The sequence below is a fragment of the Odocoileus virginianus genome, chromosome 4, assembly GCF_023699985.2.
Source record: "Odocoileus virginianus isolate 20LAN1187 ecotype Illinois chromosome 4, Ovbor_1.2, whole genome shotgun sequence".
Taxonomy (NCBI): Eukaryota; Metazoa; Chordata; class Mammalia; order Artiodactyla; family Cervidae; genus Odocoileus; species Odocoileus virginianus.
Window position 1 is genome coordinate 10,623,263 of NC_069677.1, and position 21,460 is coordinate 10,644,722.

The 21,460-nt window shown below is 47.0% G+C and overlaps 1 protein-coding gene across 5 annotated transcripts in view; it reads right to left on the bottom strand.

Annotated features, from left to right (window-relative positions):
- The window catches only part of MYLK (myosin light chain kinase), a 282,381-nt gene that overhangs the window by 39,787 nt on the left and 221,134 nt on the right, over positions 1-21,460 (bottom strand). For all 5 annotated transcript variants that reach the window (XM_070466095.1, XM_070466096.1, XM_070466094.1 and 2 more), the window contains 4 exons: positions 11,245-11,295; positions 10,403-10,530; positions 8,323-8,476; positions 819-1,124 (listed from right to left, as the gene is read on the bottom strand). In XM_070466095.1, the coding sequence (XP_070322196.1) occupies positions 819-1,124; positions 8,323-8,476; positions 10,403-10,530; positions 11,245-11,295 (639 nt within the window). The remainder of the gene's footprint in view (positions 1-818; positions 1,125-8,322; positions 8,477-10,402; positions 10,531-11,244; positions 11,296-21,460) is intronic.

A 21,460-nucleotide genomic window follows, 5' to 3' on the forward strand; every position in this document is an offset into this window, starting at 1 on the left:
ACTATATCAAACCCCTACTTGAAAACCTTTGATAACTCACAATTTTATCTAGACTATCCTTTTTGAGTTGCTTCCTCCTATTCTATCTCACACAGCATATTCTCCTGGCCACACATGAGAGTCTCAAAATGACATGTGTTTCTACCAGTTTGTAACTTTGCTCACATTGTTTCCCTTGCAAGGAATGCTTCTCTCTATCTGACTGCCTCTTGGAATCCTATTCCTTTCTCCAAGACTCAGTGTAAGTATTACATCTAGGAAGCCTTTCCCAAGCTTTATAGCAAAACTATTCATGCTTTCTGCTGTATCTCTACAATTTGTTTATATCGCTGTAATATCAAAAGGATGTGGCCCATCTCAAGATGGTCTTAACTATAGTCTTCACAGCTGTTCTCCTTGTTAGATTTTAAACTTCTGCTCTTAGTGGTCTTCAGTTCCCAGGTACCCGACACTGAGTAGACCCTCAAACAAGAGTGCAAGAAAGGAGGGAGAGGGATGGTGGGGGAAGATGCTGAAACTGTATGTAGGTCTACCTGAATTCCAGCTTTCTAGGACTGTACTCCTGATTAACACACCATCGCCCCCTGGTCGCACTGTATCAAAATTGCTGGTTCAATATTTTTTGGAAAGATCACAGGTACCTCTTTTAGAATATGGCTCAGCATTACAACATTGGAAAGCAAGATCCCAAAAGACCCTGACAGTCACCAGCAAAGTCTTGTCAGTTCCCCTGTATCCATCTCCATACAGACTTCTACACACACAAAGTAAGTCATGGACATTTATCTCAAGCCAGTGATGAAAGGAAGGTAGCTTACCTTCTTCAGGTTTCTCTCCCAAGGCTGTGAGTTCAGACTCCTGGCTTGGTTCACTGGTTCCATAGACATTGATTGCACGCACACGGAATTTATACTCTCGGTCAGGCAGCAGGTCTTGAACGTTGAAAGAAGTGCTGCGGCATGTGGCTAGTTCCTTCCACGTCTTGTCCACTGAGTCCCAGATCTCGACACTGTATGACTGTACGGCGCTGCCCCCATCATATGAGGAGCCATACCAGGACAAGGTCAGTGAGGAACTTCGGATGTCAGAGGCACAAGGCGTGCCGGCTGGGGGGTCTGGCTTGTCTGGGGAAACAGAAGGATAGCATCACCCAACTGTGCACGATTTCAGGGAGAGAAGGTTTTTTAATTAGCTAGTCATTTACAGATGTAAGAGTTGGACCATACAAAAGACTAAACGCCGAAGAATTGATGCTTTCGAACTGTGGGGCTGGAGAAGACACTTGAGAGTCCCTTGGACAACAAGGAGATCAAACCAGTCAATCTCAAAGGAATCAGTCCTGAGTATTCATTGGAAGGACTGATGCTGAAGCTGAAGCTCCAATACTCTGACCACCTGATTCAAAGAGCTGACTCATTGGAAAAGATCCTGATGCTGGGAAAGATTGAAGGCAGGAAGAGAAGCGGGGAGACAGAGGATGAGATGGTTGGATGGCATCACTTACTCAGTGGATATGAGTTTGAGCAGGCTCCAGGAGATGGTGAAGGACAGGGAAGCCTGGCATCCACTGGGTTGCAAAGAGTTGAACACAGCTGAGCAACTGAACAACAACGAGGGAGAAGCAGCTGTGGTCCCTGGTCCCGGCTCTCTTTCCCTCATCTGCACAGTCACACCTATGCAAACACCTGTCTATGTGGGAAGCCCCACAAATATATATACTATTTTCTTGAATATACTGTCTTTTTTGGCTAGTTTCTAGTCTACACGTCATGATTTCCTGTGCTTTGCCCAAGTCATAAACATATTTCTCAGTGTAAACAGATCTAGGAAGCTCCCCAGGAGGTGTGGACTGCTTCCCATCAAAAATATGTCTTGAAAGAGAGCTCAATGTGTGTATGTGCATGTATCTCCTCCAGGCCTGAGGCCAGTGACCAGAGACATAACCAGGGGCCAGTCTCTACTTTCTCTGGGACATGGGAAGTGCCTGCCCTGCTGAGGGTCAGTACAGAACAGTGAACTCTGAAGCCACACACAGGGTTTGAATACAGCTCTGCCTTCATTCACTACTTCTTAGCCTCTCTGTGCTAAGTTTCATCCTCTGAAAATGCACATGATAACAGCACTGGATCACAAGGTTGTCATGAGATATTCTTAGGAAAACATCCTGTTTGAGTAGCCTTGACTGTCATCATTATTGCAGAAGTTCATTTCTAACTTTATAAAACATTATTCTTACCCTCTCTTCCATCCTCCTGCTGCTGCTGCTTAGTCACTCAGTTGTGTCTGACTCTGTGAGACCCCATGGACTGTAGCCCACTAGGCTCCTCTGTCCATGGGATTCCTCAGGCAAGAATACTGGAGTGGGTTGCCATGCCCTCCTCCAGGGGATCTTCCTGACCCAGGGATCAAACCTGGTATCTTGCATCACAGGCAGATTCTTTACCACTGAGCTACCAGGGAAGCCCTCCGACCTCCTAGGACAGGTATAAAATGAGATAGAGAATTTCAAAGCAAACCACAGTAGCAAATCACAGTCATCTTTAAGGGCCAGAAAAATGAGCTGAAGATACAAACTAGGAGCAGTCCCTTAGGCTGTCCACCATCCTCTTCAGACCAGTAATGCTAAGAACCAGTAACACTGCCAACTTCAAGGCAGATCACAGCAGCCAGTATGCTCATTAATGAGGTTCTTGAGTTTTGAGATTTTTGATAGTCATTAATCTCTGCCTGCAATGCAGGAGACATAGGAGATGCGGGTTTGATTCCTGGGTCTGAAGATACCCTGGAGGAGGAAATATCAACCCACTCCAGTATTCTTGCCTGAAAAATCCCATGGACAGAGGAGCCTGGTGGTTTAAAGTCCATGGGGTGGCAAAGAGTCGGACACAACTAAGGAACTAAGCATGATTAAGCACATCTGAACAGAATTCTCCTATTTTTCAGATTTAGTCTCTGCAGGTAGTTGGTTTAGTTACAGATACAGATGTTCAGTAACCTTCATCTCCTCTAAGACAATCTGCACTTTAGAGTTCTCTAACAAGAAAGGCCATGTATTATGCTCTGTGAATTTATAAGCTATGTGAATTCTAGCTAATTCCTTAACTTCCAAGACTATTTTGCTTGTTTTTGTCCTTTGGAAAGTGGGGTTATATATCAGTCTCTCCAGGGTTCTGCAAGCATCAAATAAAGCAAACCCAGGTAATGTACTTGATTCCTGCTTTCTTACACCTCAGCTAGGTAGGAAGGCCAAAGAAAATTCCTGCAGATGACCGAAGCATATGGAGGAGAAGAAAAAAACATCCTCTGTGTGTATGTGTGTATATACATATACATATAAACACATACATACACATACGTGTGCATACACATACACCTATACACATATATACCATACATACCTATACACATACATATTCATCCCCTCCCCTCCAAGTCCTGCTGCTTCTTCATTCCAGCCAGGAATGCACTGCCTGGAAGCCATTCATCCCCTGCAGCTCAAATCTGGGTTGACTCGCCCTGGAATGACTCTGGGGCTGTGACAGCCACTCCCTGCTGGTGACAGTCACTCTGGAGGCCTCTTGTGATGGAACCACTTTCACTGGTTGTTCAACATGTTCTCTTAGAAAAACTGTTTGTTCTAAAAGATATATTGGTCTTTCTAGAAATATTTCTAGTGTTGGCTAAGAGGTTTATTACTCTAAACTCTCTTACAGGCAAGTGGTTCAAGTCCTCTAAGATCCAGCGAAAGAAGTAAAAAGGCCTAAAGAAGGATGAAAGACAGACTCCTTGCCTCCTTTAGAGGATATGCCTGGAAAACTTCTGACTGGACATGTTTGGTGTCCTGTAGTTTGAGACAACAAATACAGATACACTCCACTGACTGATATATTCCCCTCCTGCTTTAGTGAAGAAGGGAAAACTTTGAGAAATGGCTATTTTGGAAGAGGTACTATTAATCCCCCACCCTGCTCCAAATGTCTCTTGGCTGAAAGAGAAAAAAACAGGCACCAGACATATGTCATGGCCTGAAGCACAAGAGAAGCTGCAAAACTGGAGAGAACATCTTTAATTCCAAGTGAAACCTCAATGCTTTCAAGGAACCTGATGCCAAATTAAGGGCTTCAGAACAGAGGCAAGTCTGAAGTCATGGGAGATTGGAAGCCCCCTCGCCCACAACTGCCCTTAGAGCCACGGGCTGTGCCTGATGCCTTCTGTTCTTTCCAACCTACAGAGTCCACACAGAGGCTGGACAAGCTGGGGATGAAAACCCTCAGGACAGAACAGATGTTCTTAGAACAGTCTCCCCTCCATGCCAAAGACACAGACAAACTCAGTCTGGGGGGAGGCCGGGCACGGCCTGGCAAAGGCCAGGCGGGCTCAGTGACTGGGGCCCCAAGCTCCAAGCTTCTGTGGGATTCTCTCATAACTCCCTGGACACTGGTCTAGCTGAATGGGAAAGGCTGAGTCTAAGGGAAGGGTCTTCGGTGGCAATAGCTCCAGGATTAGAAAATGTTCAGTAAATGTTCTCGCTCCTGGGAAATCGGAGGATCTCATCTCTAATGCTTTTCTATGCTGACAATCTCTATGCACCTGTGCATTTGAAGATGGCCTTTGACTGGATCTAACCCCACCCTGACCTCCCTTCACATGCACCTGCAGCTTTTAAACTTTGGCAGGGCTGTGAGGGCCCCCAGGTTGTGCACCTGGGTAATCCTGGCCCTCTGGGGTTAGGCAAGGTGCTGTGCTTACCAAGAACACCCAGCTGGCCAGTGGCAGAGCCAAAAGGAGATTCTAAAAGTCTCCAAACCCTCACTCCAGGGGCCTGTTTTCTTCTAGGCTATCAGGCCACATAAGATCAAGAAAGCATCTTGCTCAAGCCCAAGCCAAGCATTATGAAGTGAAATCATCTGTCCTTAAAAATCATGCAAGTTCCCAGCTCAGATAGCCCTGGGGGGTTATTGGGTACCTGGGATTTTCTCTGCTGCATTCTTCTCCTTTAAAGATCTGCACAGTGGTCTGTTTGTCTTGTGCTGGACTAGTCACATGAAGGACTCCATCTGGGGCAAGCTGCTCTCTCCTGCCTGAGCAGCCCCTCCCTCACCCTTCCCAGGCTGAGGCTGGAGACCCAGGCATTGGCAGAGGCCCTTTGAGCCTCATACATCCCTGCACTGCCCTTTGTTTTGGTTGTTGTTCAGTTGCTAAGTTGTGTCGGACTCTTTGCAACCCCTGAACTGTAGCCCGCCAGGCTTCCCTGTCATCCATTATCTGTCCTTTAACATATAATAATAATAATAAGCCTTCAAAATAGCTAAACATCACTCTTTTAAAGTAACTGAGGCAAAGGCTAATTTTTATCATCATTTTAAAAACTGTGTGCTGTGTGCTCAGTCACTCAGTTGTGTCCAACTCTTTGTGATCCCATGGACTATAACCCACCAGGCTCCTCTGCCCATAGGATTTCCCAAGCAAAATTACTGGAGTGGGTTGCCATTTCCTCCTCCAGGGGATCTTCCCAACCCAGGGATCAAATCCACATCTCTTGGGTCTCCTGAACTGGCAGGCAGATTCTTTACCACTGAGCAACCTGGGAAGCCCCCCTTTTCTTTAAAAAAAAGATAGGAGTCATAAAGTTAGTGGTAAACTTCTCTTCTTGTATGTTCTTTAAAGTACTCCTTTCTTTTCAGATAGTTTATGATTTTTAATTCTAGGAGTCATAAACTATCTGAAAATAATGGGGTATTTTAAAGAACATACAAAAGAGAAGTTTACTGCTAACCAGTAGAATCCCAGGGACAGAGGAGCCTGGTGGGCTGCCGTCTATGGGGTCGCACAGAGTCAGACACGACTGAAGTGACTTAGCAGCAGCAGCAGCAGCAGCTGTAGAAATTGTGCTAAATCAGCCTTATTCAGTGGGCTTACAAATGGATGCATCCAAAGTGCTTGAAACAGTCCAGAGTAGGCCAAACAATCTCTGTTTCATCTCATTTACATTTTAGATCTACTTAATCAACCCTGATCATATAATACACAGATGTCCCTAGAGACAGGCAGGTATATCTGGGCTTAATCCAGGTTTACTTTGGACTGAGTCTAAATCCACAGACTCTGAATGAATGCGGATTTGCTGTATCCATCAATGCAAGTCCTCATTTTATTGAGCAATTCTATTCTTAGCTCTCCGAGGGGGAGGCAGACAGAAAGCCCTTCCCCTCCATTCCATTCCCCTCCCAGGACGGCATTTAACATGCTGCTCCTGCCAGCTGGCGGGCAGCCACGCCAATGGCCCTGTCAGCACTGGCCGAGGAGAATGAGAAACTAAACCATAAAAGGCCACAATTGAAGGCCCGGCGGTGGTGATGGGGGAGGGGAGCTGGTGGCACTGTGCGGAGCGTGAGGGCCGGGGGCACCGGCTGCAGAAGAGCAGTTCCAAGGAGTTGACCCTAAAGTTCCCCCAGCAAGGGCAGGTCAGAGAGAACACCAAGGAAAACTGGAAACTACTGCCTGCTGATGGATGGGTGAGGCATAGGGCCAAATTGATACTTCAGGTACAGATTTAAGGGTAAAGATGAACTGGACCACTAGTACCAACTGCCCACCCCCCAGAGTGTTCTTGACTCCAGGAGGAACGGATTAGAATAAGCATCTGGAGTCACCAAAGAGACAGTGAGGGGGACAAGGGTCCCTGCTGTCTTTTACAGAGGAGAAACTGTTCCCTGAGACCTTGGACCACTGGCATTCCCAGGGAGAAAAACTCCTGCCCTAAGGAAACCAAGGGTTTCTCCAGTGGTTCAGCAGTAAAGAATCTGCCTGCAATGCAGGAGATGTGGGTTCGATCTCTGGGCCAGGAAGATCCCCTGGAGGAGGGCATGGCAACCCACTCCAGTATTCTTGCCTGGAGAACCCCGTGGACAGAGAAGCCTGGCAGGCTACAGTCCATGGGGTCATAAAGAGTCAGACACGACTGAGCGACTGAGCACGCACACATGCAAGCACAAGGAAACTAAACACAAAGAGGATCGAATCAATGAATGCCAGGCAAAAGGCTTTCATGTGCACCACACATGAAGGCCCACAAGTGCACTGGGACCAGCCTGTTGTCCATCTGCTGCTCCTTCAAGGTCCTGAATGCCTGCCACATGAGGGGACAGCAGGCTGAACACGACTGACAGCAGGAAGGCAGTTAGGAAGCTTGCTTGATATTTCAGGAGAGAGTAGACCCGAGCATGAAAAGCATAGTGATTGAGGTGGAGAGGGAAAAGTGAGCCTGGAGACAGACTCTGAACTCAGTCCTGTGATACAGAAGACATGAAAAAGGGAGTGGACTAGGGATTAGGAGGGCACAGTGATCTCAGAAAGGCAGTCCCAGCAGACGAATGGAGCCTGGGGGCCAGGCCACAGGGAGCTAAAGAGTGTTGCCAGTGAGGCAAAGAAGCAGACTAGAGACTGGCTCTCTCAGAGGGCTTGGCTATGGAGAGAGAGCAGGAGAAGGACACTAGGGTGGCCAGAGTGAGACGAGATACTGCAAGAGTTGTGCCTGTGTGCACGGGGAAGATGATGGGGGAGACTTGGCAACATTTATAGGAGAAAAAGAGAAGCTGCAAAAAAGAAGGGTTGGGGACTCACGGGGCTTGGGGGCTCGTAGCCCTCAGGAGCCTGTGATCTGTAGCACAGGAGAAAGGTGGGCAACACCCAGAGTCTGCAGGGTGGAATCAACATGGGCACAGAGAGACGCCTGCAGGTGTGGGGCCACGAAGCTGAGCAAGTTCATGTCTCATGCCTCCTATGTCTTGGAGAGGCCAGAGGCCAAGGCCTGCAGGGTAAAGGGTATCGAGGAATGGCTGTCACAGGAAGTGGGAGACAGAGCTGACCAGTACCAATGCCTCCGCTGAGCCTGGATGTTGACAGAGCCCAGGGCTGAGGCTGTGAGCTGATGTCATCTCCCTGCTGCACCATGGGCTCAGGCAGAGTGGCAATGAAGTTGAAAGGCAGCACTGATTCAAGGTGAGGGTCTGCCAGGGGACTGGGAGGGGACAGGACCAGGGGGACAGGGTGTCACAGGGGCTAGCTATGGAGAGCTGTGGTGGGGGAACTCGGGGTCTCCAAAGGCGAGAGAGGGAAGCCTGAGGAGATTCACAGAAAAAGGAAAACACTATATGTGCAAGGTCTGGGATTTTCAACAAGCAGGAAGGGCAGCTACAGTGTGAGAACAGGGAGAGAAAGGAAGGCCGTGGGCAGAGGGAACACATATGCTGGGGGAGTACCCCAAAGGTGAGGCCTGGAAGCCCACCATCCTGCCTTCTGCACGCCCGTCCCCAGACTCACCCACCACGGTGAGGTTGACCTGGGCCTGCCTGCTGCCCAGTTTGTTCTCCACCAGCAGGGTGTAGCAGCCACAGTGCTCCTGGCGCGCCGCCCGGATGGTGAGCTTGCTGCCCTGCTCGCTGTTCTCCACCTTGATGTGCTCACTGTCCTGGATCTGGGGGCAGAGAGTGGGCCAGGAGCTGGAGACTTGAGCCAGAAAGGAAGGGGGCTCCAAGCCACGCCCCACACCCCCTAAGGGATGCAGCTGGATAGTGGTGTGGGGCTGGTCTTGTCTGTACCCTGAGCTTCCCGCTCAGGGCCCCTTCTCCTGCATTCACAGTCAAGCTGCTCTGATGGGGCCCAGATCTGGGCAGGAAGGAAGGGTGCTGAGCAGGGTCTGGGGGTTGGGAATAAGCCATGTCTTCACTCGCTGTGCTAGACTGGAAACGAGGACCATCCCAGCCCGCTCCACTGCTCTGGGATGGGAGGGTGGGAGAACACATTTGATCAAAGTCACGTACAAAGCCCACCCAGAGGGTTCTGACCTCCTCTGTGCTGTCAAATACCAGTACCGATCACATGTGGCTACTCAAACTTTAGTTGAATGGAAAATAACCCAAATGTCCATTAATGAATGAACAAATAAAACATGGTACATCCAGATAATGGAATATTATTTGGCCATAAAAATGGATGGAGTACTGGTTCATGTTACAGTATGGATATGCCCTGAAAATATTATGCTAAGTTAAAAAAAAAAAAACCCAGACACAAAAGAACACATATGATTCCATTTATGAGAAATGCCCAGAGTAGGCAAATCCTTAGAGACAGAAAATAGGTTAGGGTCACCAGAGTCTGGAGGAAGGGAAGAAATGACTGCTAATGGATCTGGGCTTTCCTTTTGAGATGATAAAAGTGTTCTGGAATTAGAAAATTGTTATAGTTTCACAACCTTGTGAATATATGTACACTTTAAAAGGGTGAATTTCCTGATGTGTGAATTCTATCTCTACAAAACTGTTATAACCATTTTTAACTAACTGAAATGTAAAATTCAGTTTCTCAATTGCAGTAGTCACATTTCACAAGCTCAATAGCCACATGAATTTAGTGGCTACCATACTGGATAACATACAGAACAATTACATCACTACAGAAAGTTCTGTTGGATGGAGCTGGGACTCGGCTAAATGTCTCTAAAGAGGGTTGAGATTTGCATCTCACTTCAGACATCACTAACCCAGACAAAACCCAAGCAAACACGCTTTGGGAGAAGGCCAGCTTCTCTTCTTGTCTTTTGAGAACAATCCTTCTTTCCTCCCCAGTACAAGCCTCCCACCTCTGGGCCTTAGGACAGTTTGAATGGGTTAGGAATGGAGCAACAGAGGCTTCAAGAAGTCATCACACCTTCTGTGGAGTTCCTGACCCAGGGCCAGCCTGCCATTCTAGGGTCTCTGCTGATCAGGCATGTGGGTACACATTGCCAGTGTGGGACTGGAGGAATGGATAAGCTCCCCAAGCTCCTTTAAAAGGAACCAGTTATTTGGAAATTTAAACATTTTCCCATAAGACTGTTCTTAGAAATGATAGTTAGATTTCTGGGTCAGGAAGCCAAAATTCTGTTTAACGTACAAGTCATCTACTCAAATACTCAGATGCACTTTTATCTCTCCAGCACATGGTAAGTCTAAGTGGTTGCCACAGATAGGGCTCAGTAAGCTGGCACAGAATCACAGAAAGCTCCGGGGTCTGAGAGATCATTCAGGTCACTGGTTTGATTTTCCTGACTCCGAGTAGAATTCTAGGCAGAGATATCAAAATCAGGTGGGAGCCATGGGTGGTTTGTTCTATTATGTCCTTCATACTCTATCACACAAATTGTCTATAAAACAGGCATTCTTGCCAGGTGCTGAAGAAAAGGTTATTAAGAGCTCAAATTTGGTGGGTGGGTGATGGTGGTGAGGGGCTCTCCCATGTCTAAGGCCCCCTTGATGAACAGTGATGCTGCCTCCATCACAGCGTTTCTCATTCCCTCTGGCCCAGAGTTGCTCTGGAAGTTGTGTGGGTTATCCTTGGACCACTGTTCTCCAGGACTAACCTGCTTTCGGAACTTCATCCAGGTGCAGGTGATGGGCTGGGTGCCGGTCACCTTACCAAACAGCTCCACAGACTCTCCTGCTCGCACCTTCTGGTCCTCAGGAAACTGGATGATCTGAGGTGGCATGGCTGGGGGAGGACAAGAGGGAGAGTGAGCTTGAGAAGGAAGGAGCCTCAAACATTCTGATACCATCTGACGCTTCTGGTCACGTTGGTCTGTGGCTCCTCTCTCACCTTCTGGAGCCTTAAGGGTGAGACTGAGGGCAGTGACCTCTGCTCCACATACTTAGGCTGATGGACCTGCTAGTTCTGTTGGTCTCTTGATCCTGATTCCAACAGAAGTGACCGATATGGCATGACTCTCTGCTGCTTGGTTGCTCTGGTATTTGTGATTTCCCCTAAGTTTTTGAATCTTATGTCTTAACTCCTTTCTTAACTATGTAGTGCCTTGCCATCTAACATCCAGGTCACTCTGGCTAACAGGCTCAAACTGGTTCACATCCTCAAATGTCCTTCCATGGAAAACAGACAGTGCTTCCTATGACAGGGACCTACAGAGCAGACCATGAGAACAGCACAAAGTGGATCATTTCCACAAGGGCATACTGGAGGACAGAGGGGTGAGCAGGCTTTATGCCAGGAGAGAAGGAGAAAAGGCAAGTAGTGAAGAGGGTGGAGGACCCAGACTTGCAGAAACTCAGGGAAAATTCAGCCTAACTATTGCAGAGCTTGAATCCGGGGTGGGGGGGACACACAGCCCCAGTGATCAGTCTAGCAGAGCAAAGGGAAAACCCCTCACAGCAGATGACTCCCTTGTCCCTAAATGCTGCTGCGACCAATTACCTGCCTTCGGAGGTGTCTTGGGGGCAGGCTTCTTTTTCACAGTTGCATCACCTGAAAAAAAAGACATTTACAGGTTATTTTCTGTATTTTCACAAGGCTCCTAAGTCCTGGAAGGGTGCCGTCTTACCCTCTGGCCCCTCATCCAGACAGAGCCCTCACTTGAATATGCCTTTCGAGACCTTGCAGACTCACATGGACAACCTCACAAGCAAATGAATATCCCTTCTTGGGGGGCCTCCGGAGGGATCCCTGGAACCTCCATAGAGATAAACACTTCAAAAATGCTTAAGTGTCCATTCTCCATTTCAGTGAGGATAACCCCAAACTCACTAACTCTTCTCTTACTCTAATTTTCAGGAAACTCATAAAGGAAATTATGTCAGATAAACTGGCTAAATTTAGTCCTTGGTGTGGATCCAAGGGTCTCAGCCTTCCTTTTTGTAACAGACTATGGATTGGTGGCTTTTATTTATTTAACGTTTGTTGAATGGATCAGTGAGTGAATGAACAAATGAATGAACCAATCAATGGTCCCCTCCATTCTTAAGGCTACACTCTCCAAATAACTCACATAAGAAAAATGACCCAAACAGACCAGTTTTGCAGCACAAAACTATTCACTGGTCTAAGTGATAATAGTAATACGGTGATCATGCAAAGATATTCCCAACTATCTTCATGGCTTGTTTTCATATTTCTTTCAGGTCTTTGTTCAAAAGTTATCTAACCTACTTATCCAAGTGAAAACCTGCATTCACACAAACATCTGTATATGAATGTTTATAGTGGGTTTATTTGTGATTGTCCAAAACTAGAAGTTATCCAGTTGCCCTTCAATTGGACAATGGATGAATGTGGTACATCCATATGAGGAAATACCACTCACTCACCAACAAAAAGGAACAAACTTATGATACACACAACATGATGAATCTCAATGATTCATCCTTCTCTTCCACTAAGAGAAGAGAAAGGCTATGTACTGTATAATTCTGTTTGTAGGCCATTTTAGAAAAGGCAAAACTATAGGGACAGAGAAAAGGTGGGTGTAGGAGGGGTTGACTACTGAGGGGCACAAGGACGTGTTTTAAGGTGTAGAGCCATCTCTTGGTCATGGTTGTAGTTACAAGACTATAAACATTTGTCAAGAGCTGTGCGTAGAACAGGTGAATTTTATTGTGTATAAAAGTATACCTTAATATGAAAAATGGGAAAGAGTTGCTTAATCAATGAGATCCTCCTGAACCACTCTACATCAAATAGCTGTGGTTTTATAAGATATTGTCCTTATTTTTAAGAAGAATATACTGAAGTATATAGGTGTGGAGGATACCATATGTGAAACTTACTTTCAAACTGCTCATAAAAAACAATGTGCATGTATGTATATGTGTATATGTTTGTGAAGAGGTAGAAGGAAAGAGAAGTGGAAAACAGAGAAGGAAAGAGAATATATGATAAAGCAAACATGATAAAACATCAGTATTTAGAGAATGTGAGTGAAGGGTCTACAAGGATTATTTGTACTAAGTAGTACAACTTTTCTCTAGTTCTGAAATTTCAAAATAAAAGTTAAACAGAAAGTTAAACAATGTTTTATCCCATCAACATGATGTAGTTGTTCAAATGAGGGAGAAAGAGAGAGCAGCATCTGGTGAGGAGATGGCTGGAAGGTGAGACACAAAACAGAGTGGACCTGAAAGATAATCTTAAAAAAATTTTTTTTTTTCTTCATGGTAGCATATTTGTTGTTAACTGACATTTCCAGGCATAATCTTACTCATTTAACTAGACTGTGTGGCATGCAGGACCTTAGTTCTCCTACCAGGGATCAATCCCTTGCCCCCTACAGTGGAAGCAGTCTTAGCCATTGGACTGCCAGGGAAGTCCCTTGTGATGATCTGACTTGAAGAGAAGAGTCCCATTGATTAGGACAGAGTGTCTCAGAGTAGAGAGTCATGTTTATGATGTTTGGTGGAAGATCAGCAGGATGATGTTTGGTGGGAGGTGGCTGGAGCACAGGGCTGGTTTCAGAGAGCAGTGGCATGAAGATGGTGGGACAATTTAAGAAGATAGAAAAATTCTGCCCCTCAGTCACACTCGTCACATTTCAAGTGCTCATAGCCATACACGGTTAGTGGCTTCTATTGTGCAGATAGAGAGCATTGCAATCATCACAGAAAAATTCTATTGGACAGTTCTAGTCTAGAATGAATGTGCGAGTTAGGTCTTTGTTCTGAGTAACAGGGAATCCTGACTCAAACAAGAGTCCAGCTAGTCTAGAGGACCTCTGGAGGTCCTTCCAATTCCAGGGCATGAGAAAATCCAATTAGGAGGCTATTGCCATACTCTTAGAAGAAACTGATCCAGGTCTGGCCTTGGTAAAGGCTGAAGAAAATAAAATACAAATATGAGATGGAGGAAAATTTAAAAGATTTTAAGGGCTAAACAAGAGACAGGAACAAAGATTCCTCAGGGATTTCTTGCTTGAATAAATGGGAAAAACTTTATTGATGCAATATGGAATTTGGGAGTGAAAGATGAGGAGTTTGGCTTGGTCTAAGAGAATGTGGTCTGATAAAAGGGTTTAAGCAGTATATAGGCTAGAAGTCCAGGATCAGAATTCTAGAAAGAGTTGATGGGATCAAACATGCAATCATTAATGGGAACTGTGAGGATGGGTCAGTTCTTTGGGGGAAAAGTACAGTGAAAGGTGAAAAAGGGTCAGGATCTTATCCGAGGTGATGCCACTAGTAAGGAGCTGGCATGAGGCAGATGGGCTATGGAGGGACTGTCCCTGTGACCCAGGATGGAGGACGAAGGGCACCAAGAAGGTACGACCAACATCGGGTGATGCGTGGGCAGGAGATGCACCACCACCTTCAGTTTGAGAGGGCAGGACATGGGGTCAGAAGTTGCTCTAGAGGAGATTCTCAAGAAAACAGGTAGTGAGTCAACTAATCCATCAAGAATTCCTGAGATGAGAGGGACACAGAGAGACAGGGTGACAGAAGAGGAAATGTCAAGCTAAGGTTTCTTCCACAGTGAGAGAGAAGAATCCAGATGTGAGAGCAGAAGACTAGGACTAGGTGAGAGAAAGAGCCCAGAGACACTAGTAGGCAAATGCCCCCGGGCACTCCCAGACCCCTCAGGAGTGGGCACCAGATGGGGTACAGAACCCTCAGCATGGACTGAGCCATGAAGCCCCTGCCCACCTGCAGCCAGGGCAGATGGGAAGGGAGAGGGCACAGCTGGAAGAGAGCGGCCCTTCTGGGAAGGAAAAGGGGGTTCCTCCCAGAGCCAGGACCATACCTCCTGGGAGCAGGAGAGTGTGGAGGGCTGCTGTTATGGGTTGAGCTGCACCACCAGCCCCCATTCATACGTTGAAGCCCTAAACCCCCAGTACCTCAGAATATGACTATATTTGGAAATAGGAACTTTAAAGAGGTGATTAAATTAAAAGGAGGCTGCTAGGGTGGGCCTTAATCCAAACAGAATGGTGTGCTTATAAGAAGAGAAAATTTGGGCCCATGGAGAGACACCAGGAAGACACGTACAGAGTAAAGGCCATGTGAGGACACGGCCAGAAGGCTGCCCCCTGCAGGCCAAGGGGATAGAGGCCTCAGGATAAACCAAACCTGCCGACACCTGACCTCAGGCTTCTAGCCTCCAGAACTGTGAGACAACACAGTGCTGATGTTGAGGCCGCCCAGTCTGTGCAAACTGATGGAACTGGGGAGAAGCTCTGGGGGCAGGGTGCCTGCCTCTGGAGACGTGGGTGAGTAGTTAATAAAGAGGCAAAGATGGCATAGAGTAAAAGCGATGACTCCGAAGTTCCCCCTATACAGTCTTGGGGCCTGTGGGTAAATTTACATGGCCAGAAGCAGAGCCTGAACTAATACCTATCTTTCTGTGTTATAGTTAAATATGGTTGAAGGCCAGAGTTTTCTGGTTGTTCAATAAATTTGGAGCATCTCCTGTTTGAACTCATTAGCATCTGAAACTGATTTGGTTCCCATCAGTCACAGCTGTTTTAAATGTTAACAATGTTCTGTATCCTATTCTATACATATTTTAGAGGCCCATCTGTTGAAATCCATTAATTGTGTTCTGGGCTTAGGAGAACATGATTAATGGACTAGAAAGCAGAGTCACTGGATTCTAACACCTGATTTCTTGAAGACAACTGGACTGAGCAAGCTGAGTTTCTAATCCATGATGTCATCATCCTTTTTCTCATTGGATTCTTACCCCAGCCAAACACAAGCAGGGCACTTCATACTGTTTCCATTTCATGAGAAAGGAGATGGATTTGAACAAAAGTCAGATGACTCGCTGGGTTCATAAAATGACACTTGGCTGAATTATAAACAGGACTTAAGCTTTCTTTGCCCAGTGTGTGGCTGCTTTTCTCCTGTTGTCTCCTGACTCCCTTGAACACTCTCCACCATCCTCAAATCAGGGCCTTAAAACCCTTCTCTGTCCCTTTGCAGAAACACAATGGGCATAGGCTCTGACCCTGGACTTGGGTTCAAATACTGCCCCTTTACTCCCTAAGGGGTGTGACTTAAATCTTGCTATGTAACCTCTTGGAGCTTTAGTGTCCCCATTCAAAGAATGTGGGGAGAATAAATAAAATTTGTTGTAAAGGATTAAGCTATGTTGTAAAGAAGATAATATAGCATAAAGTGCACATTCTAACACCAGTTCTACCCGCCCCCCGCCTCCGCCCATTCTCATTTCTTCCCCAAACAGATCTCCAGAGGACTTCTCTGTACTTTCCTTCATCTGTTTAGTCCCTGCACTGCTGGTCAGGTCAGCTTTATACCTCCATGAGCTCTCTCCTGCCGCGCCTGGAGCTCCTTCCCCAATTCAGGGCCTCAGTACAGGTAAAATTCTCACTGGTCCAGATGCTCAAACTCTCAGTACCTCTTGGGTCACTACCAGTTTCTTGTTGTCAGCCTTTTGTCCCTCACCCCCTACTCCAACATTCTAAACTTTCTGCACTAACCATTGTAAGAGAGGAGTATCACAGAAATAGAAAAAGATATAACCATCTTTGCAAACCCCATGATGGCTTCTGGCCACAGGGCCTGTAAGGAGAGTAGAGCATCCTCCCTCTCCTTGCCCAGGGTCTGTCCCTCTCCCAGACAGTCAGACCCAGGCAGTATTCCTCTCCTGGTACAGCACTGCCCCTCAAACTAACCTAAACTCCTCTCTTTATCCCTCTTTTTGCTATCCTCATTTTCCCTGGAGCCCAGACCTCTCTCCTGAGCCTACCCATACATCCCACTACCTGACACCATCTCCCCAGGCACATACTATAAACCCAACATCTGAAACCAAACACAGTTCTTCTCCCCACACTGCTGCTCATCTCCATTTCTCCCAAGCCCCCCACACACCACCCCCTGCCCATATCCAGTCACTGACTAACATCTTTCAACATCAAAAAAATAACTTCCTTGGTTCCTCTTTCCACATCCCCATTGTTACCATTCTAGTCCTAACTGTACCACCTCCTAGACCTGTGGTCCCCTGTCCCCACCCTAGTACATCCATCACTCTGTAGCCAACGTGATCTTTGTCAAAAGCAAATCTGATGTCATTCCACTGTTTACACTTTTCCAGTGGCTGCCCATTGCTTCTTAGGATCAAGTCCAACTCATCAGACAAGAGTTTCCGAGGTCTGTCCCCAGCTTTCATCTCCAGCCTTCTTTCTAACTCTTGGGGAACACCCTCACCCATGCCCTCTATGTTCAATGACAGCGGTTCTCAAAATTTAGCATGCCTAATAATCATCCAGGAGAATTACTAAAAACACAGATTCCTGACCTTCCTTGGGGTGTGGATGCTGCTGATCCCTGTGCCTTCTGGGGACACTGCTTTGTATACCACACTGAAGGCCTTTCAGTTTCTACAATGCCAGGCTTTTGTTGTTAGCTCTTTGCTGACTCATTCCCACATCACAGCTGCCGGGTGGGTCCCATACCCCTCTGAGGTGGTTTGATCAGCAGTTATCACAGGGCAAGGCAACTGCGGAAACCTGCCCCCAGTGCGCATATACCCTGCAAGTTCCCTGAGGGCAGGCACAGGGCCATCACGCTCATCTTCTGTATCCCCAGTACCTCGCTCAGTACCTGGAACAGGCTAGAAAATACCTCTTAAAGGAACGAGTGGAATCCCAGGGGAACTCTGCTATCATGGAATTTCTTGAGAACACTTCATCACAGCTCTGGACTCATGCTCAGAGACGAAGCCTGTTGGCTTGAATCCTTGTGCAACTTTCCATGAAAAGAAGAAGGCCCCTAGTTCTGTCACCAATTTAGATCAAAGCGGCCAGGTGCTGAGCCTTCCACCCCAGACAGAAGACTGAGTCTGGAAGAAGTGAAGCAGCCCGATAAAAACATCAAAATCAAAACACTGAATTTAGAAGCCTTCTGGGAAACCTGGAGCCGGACTGGAAAGGCTGGCTTCCAATCGTGTGAGTAAGGCATCTTTTGCTTTTGCCCCAGCCTGCCCACACCCAGCTAGTCCTGGCCTCATGGACCTTCCTTCTGCCCTGGGAGGGAGGAGGTCAGCACCTCACAGGAACTGCTCAATCTGAAGACACATGAGTCTGTCTCTCCAGTGAATCCATAGAGCAGAAAGATCAGAGTCAGCCATTGGGAGATATTTACAGAGCCTGAAGGTGGGTCTTATAGCTTCCAAAGGGTCTGAGATAATGAAGAGCCGGGGGAAACTGGGGAGGTAGCATCAATAGCCTTGGGTACAGGGAGGTCCGTGGATATTTGCCTCTCTGGGGACATTTCCCTTTTTAGGTAGCTAGCTAAAAATAGACATCAAACCCTTCACAATTCCCCAAATAAGCATTCACTTTCTGCCACAAGCTCCTGAAGGGAACATGGGTTGGGTGACATGTGAAGGGAACACCCACCCTGCAGGCTGTGTCACAGCAGGGGGTGGTGGTGAGGATCTGGGGATGGGGCTAAATCTCACTGTCCTGCACTGGGGCAGGCTCAGGGCTCCAGGGGGCTTTAAACAGCACCCCCAACACTGCCCCTCTCCACCCCCACCCCCCAACCCCACACACATCAGGCCCTTTCCAGTCCCTCCTTACAAACTTGTGGAAAAACATTTGTCATTTTCCCAGAATGAACATCTCTGGGCAAATTTCCTATACACATTCCCTCACAGCAAAGGCCGTCACATAAGATTCCAGAGAAACACTGATCCTCTTGTTACTGCAAACACCCAGCCCCAGGCCCCCGGGACACAGAACATTGGGATGGTTGTGAAAGAGACAGCCCACATGGCCAGGACAGCAGCGCCAGCGTCGTCTGACTGGCATCCTCCAGGCCATCCCTGGGAGGACCCACCCTGCCATTGAACTGGCTCGTGGGAGATGATCGAAGAGCGGGGAAGTAGATGGACCGAGCAGCCCAGGGGTGGAAGCACAGCTCCACACGCACAGTGTGCTGGAGGGCGGCGTGAGCACCAAGACCAGTACTTTGCTTGGGAGTAACCAGGAGTTGGCTCAGTTTTCAAAGACATTCATGAAAATAACCCCACTTCTCTCCCAGGGTCCCACAACTTTCCCTGTCGAGCATGTCTTGATTTTAAGTCTTCACCTCTCCAGCATTTCTTTCCAGCCCTTTGACTCCTGGAGAGCATATTGAAAAGGAAGATGGGATCCTGGAGAAACCCTCAAGATAATTGGACATTGCTTTTAATACCCAAAGATGCTTTCAAGGTGACTGACTTTTGGTTTCAGGGAGAGACACATTCAGGAGACCAAGGCAAAGACATCTAAGAGCATCATAATCTGGGATAGTAGTGAAAGAGGTCAAAGGGACTGGTAAGAGAGGTGAAGCTCAGGCCAAGACCAGGCATAAAACACAAGGGGTGTTCCACCTTCACCATCTCCAGATCCCAGGAACATGGGAATTGATGAATATACTTCAAAAGGGAAATACTTACTAAATCCCTACTTCAGACCAGCCACTGAAATTTCAGAGATGGACAGGCCTTGGTTCCTGTTTCCTAATTGTACATGTGCCCTTTGGATGTTTCTGTCTTTTCTAAAAGATCATCAGCTTTACAGACTGACAGGAGGAATCCCTGGGCCCGTTATCACAGTGCCTCTCAGTATTTTCTTTTTCTTTTTGGCCACACTACATAGCAAGTGGGATCCACATGGGATCTTAGTTCCTTGACCAGGGATTGAACCTGAGCCCCCTGTGTTGGAAGCTCAGAGTCTTAATCACTGGATCCCACCTCTCTGTATTTTTCTCAAGCCATTCCTTAAGCCCCAGCAATGTCTCTTTCACACAAAACTCCAGTCAGATCCCTTCCAGCTGGAACACCCTAAACCTGGACTCCATGCATACAGCCTCCCTCCTGTATGGATGTCTCTGCTGCTGTGTGTTCACGCTTGCTGGAGTTTCCACCTTCCACACACCAGATGATGTGAAGGGCTTTAGCCAACTCTGCATCACTCCAAAGAAAAGCATTCTACTGAATGACCTGATGTCAGAGCTAGAAGAGGCCTGGGGTCAGTTGGAGAAAGTCCCCACTTGACACTGTAGAGGGAGAAGGGGCTTTGACCAAGGTCAAGGCCACATTCCACTAGATGCAGAACCAAGACCTTCATTCCCTGTTCTCCACCCCAAGTGCTGTCTGGCGGTGGCTTGTGCCTGAGTGCTGGCCCAGAATGGGGCACACACAGTAAAGGGGCATCTGGAGGTCCGACAAGGAAGGGTGCTGCTGCCCCCCATGTCCCCACACCCCCACAGGTGGAAGATGCTTTTCCACCAGCCCGCACTCCTCTCCTGTTCCTTCTTCAAATGTGGGAGACGAGCCACTCTGGGCTGGAGGTGTGCATAAAGTTTTCCAGGAGTACAGACACTACATCCCCATCAAGAGAGGGAAAAGCAGCCAGAAAGAAGAATGGACAATTGACAAAAGTCAAATATGGGACTGTGGGTTAGATAGTATAAGTTCAATGTAGATGTCCTGATTTTAAGAGAAGATACACAATAAGACACTTAGAGGTTAAGGGCATGATGTCTATTTGTAAGCAGTATATATATTTGTCTCTATATGAAAGTGAAAGTCGCTCAGTCTTGTCCAACTCTTCGCAACCCCATGGACTATACAGGGGGAATTCTCCAGGCCATAATACTGGAGTAGGTAGCCATTCCCTTCTCCAGGGGATCTTCCTAATCCAGGAATCAAACCCAGGTCTCCCACATTGCAGGCAGATTCTTTTTTTTTTTTTTTTTTTTTAGTTCTACCACTTTATTGCTACCAACCCATTTCCCTCCACCCTCCTGCACACATGCTCAGTCATGTAATCCCATGGACTGCAGCCCGCCAGGCTCCTCTGTCCATGGACTTTTCCAGGCAAGAATACTGGAGTGGGTTACCATTTCCTTCTCCATGCAGGCAGATTCTTTACCAGCTGAACCATGAGGAAAATCCATCTCTATATGGTGAATGGTGAATATGTATGAACAAATATAGCATACAAATGGTATTATACATATAGAGGGAAGTCTTCCCTCATGGCTCAGATGGTAAAGCGTCTGCTTACAATGCAGGAGACCCGGGTTCAAGCCCTGGGTCAGGAAGATCTCCTGGAGAAGGAAATGGCAACCCACTCCAGTATTCTTGCCTGGGAAATCCCATGGACGGAGAAGCCTGGTAGGCTATGGTCCATGGGGTTGCAAAGAGTCAGATACGACTGAACAACTTCATATATATAGATGTGAATATTTGATGAATGCTATATATATATATATATATATATATATATATATATATATGAGTTTATACATATAGAATGACAAAACAATAGGACAAAATGTAAATAATGGATGAATCTAAGTAAATGGTGTACAAGAGTTTCTTATACTATTCTTGCACCTTTTCTGTAAATTTGAAATTATGCCAGAATAAAGTTATAAAAAAATTCCCACTGAGAGGCATGCAGAAAAGACCCTGACAGGTCTCAAGAACCAGGAAAGCATACCAGCTGTCACCTTTTTCTCCCTGCAGCTCTGATGGCAGTCAGACCTCTGTCCCCCTGGAGGACAGTACCTCCGCTGTATGGACAGCACAAGGACGGCCCTGAGATTGTGGAAGGCACAGAGTGGTGCGGGAGGAATGTGGATCAGGGTTGCCCTCACAGTGCCCACATCTTACCATCTGTGAG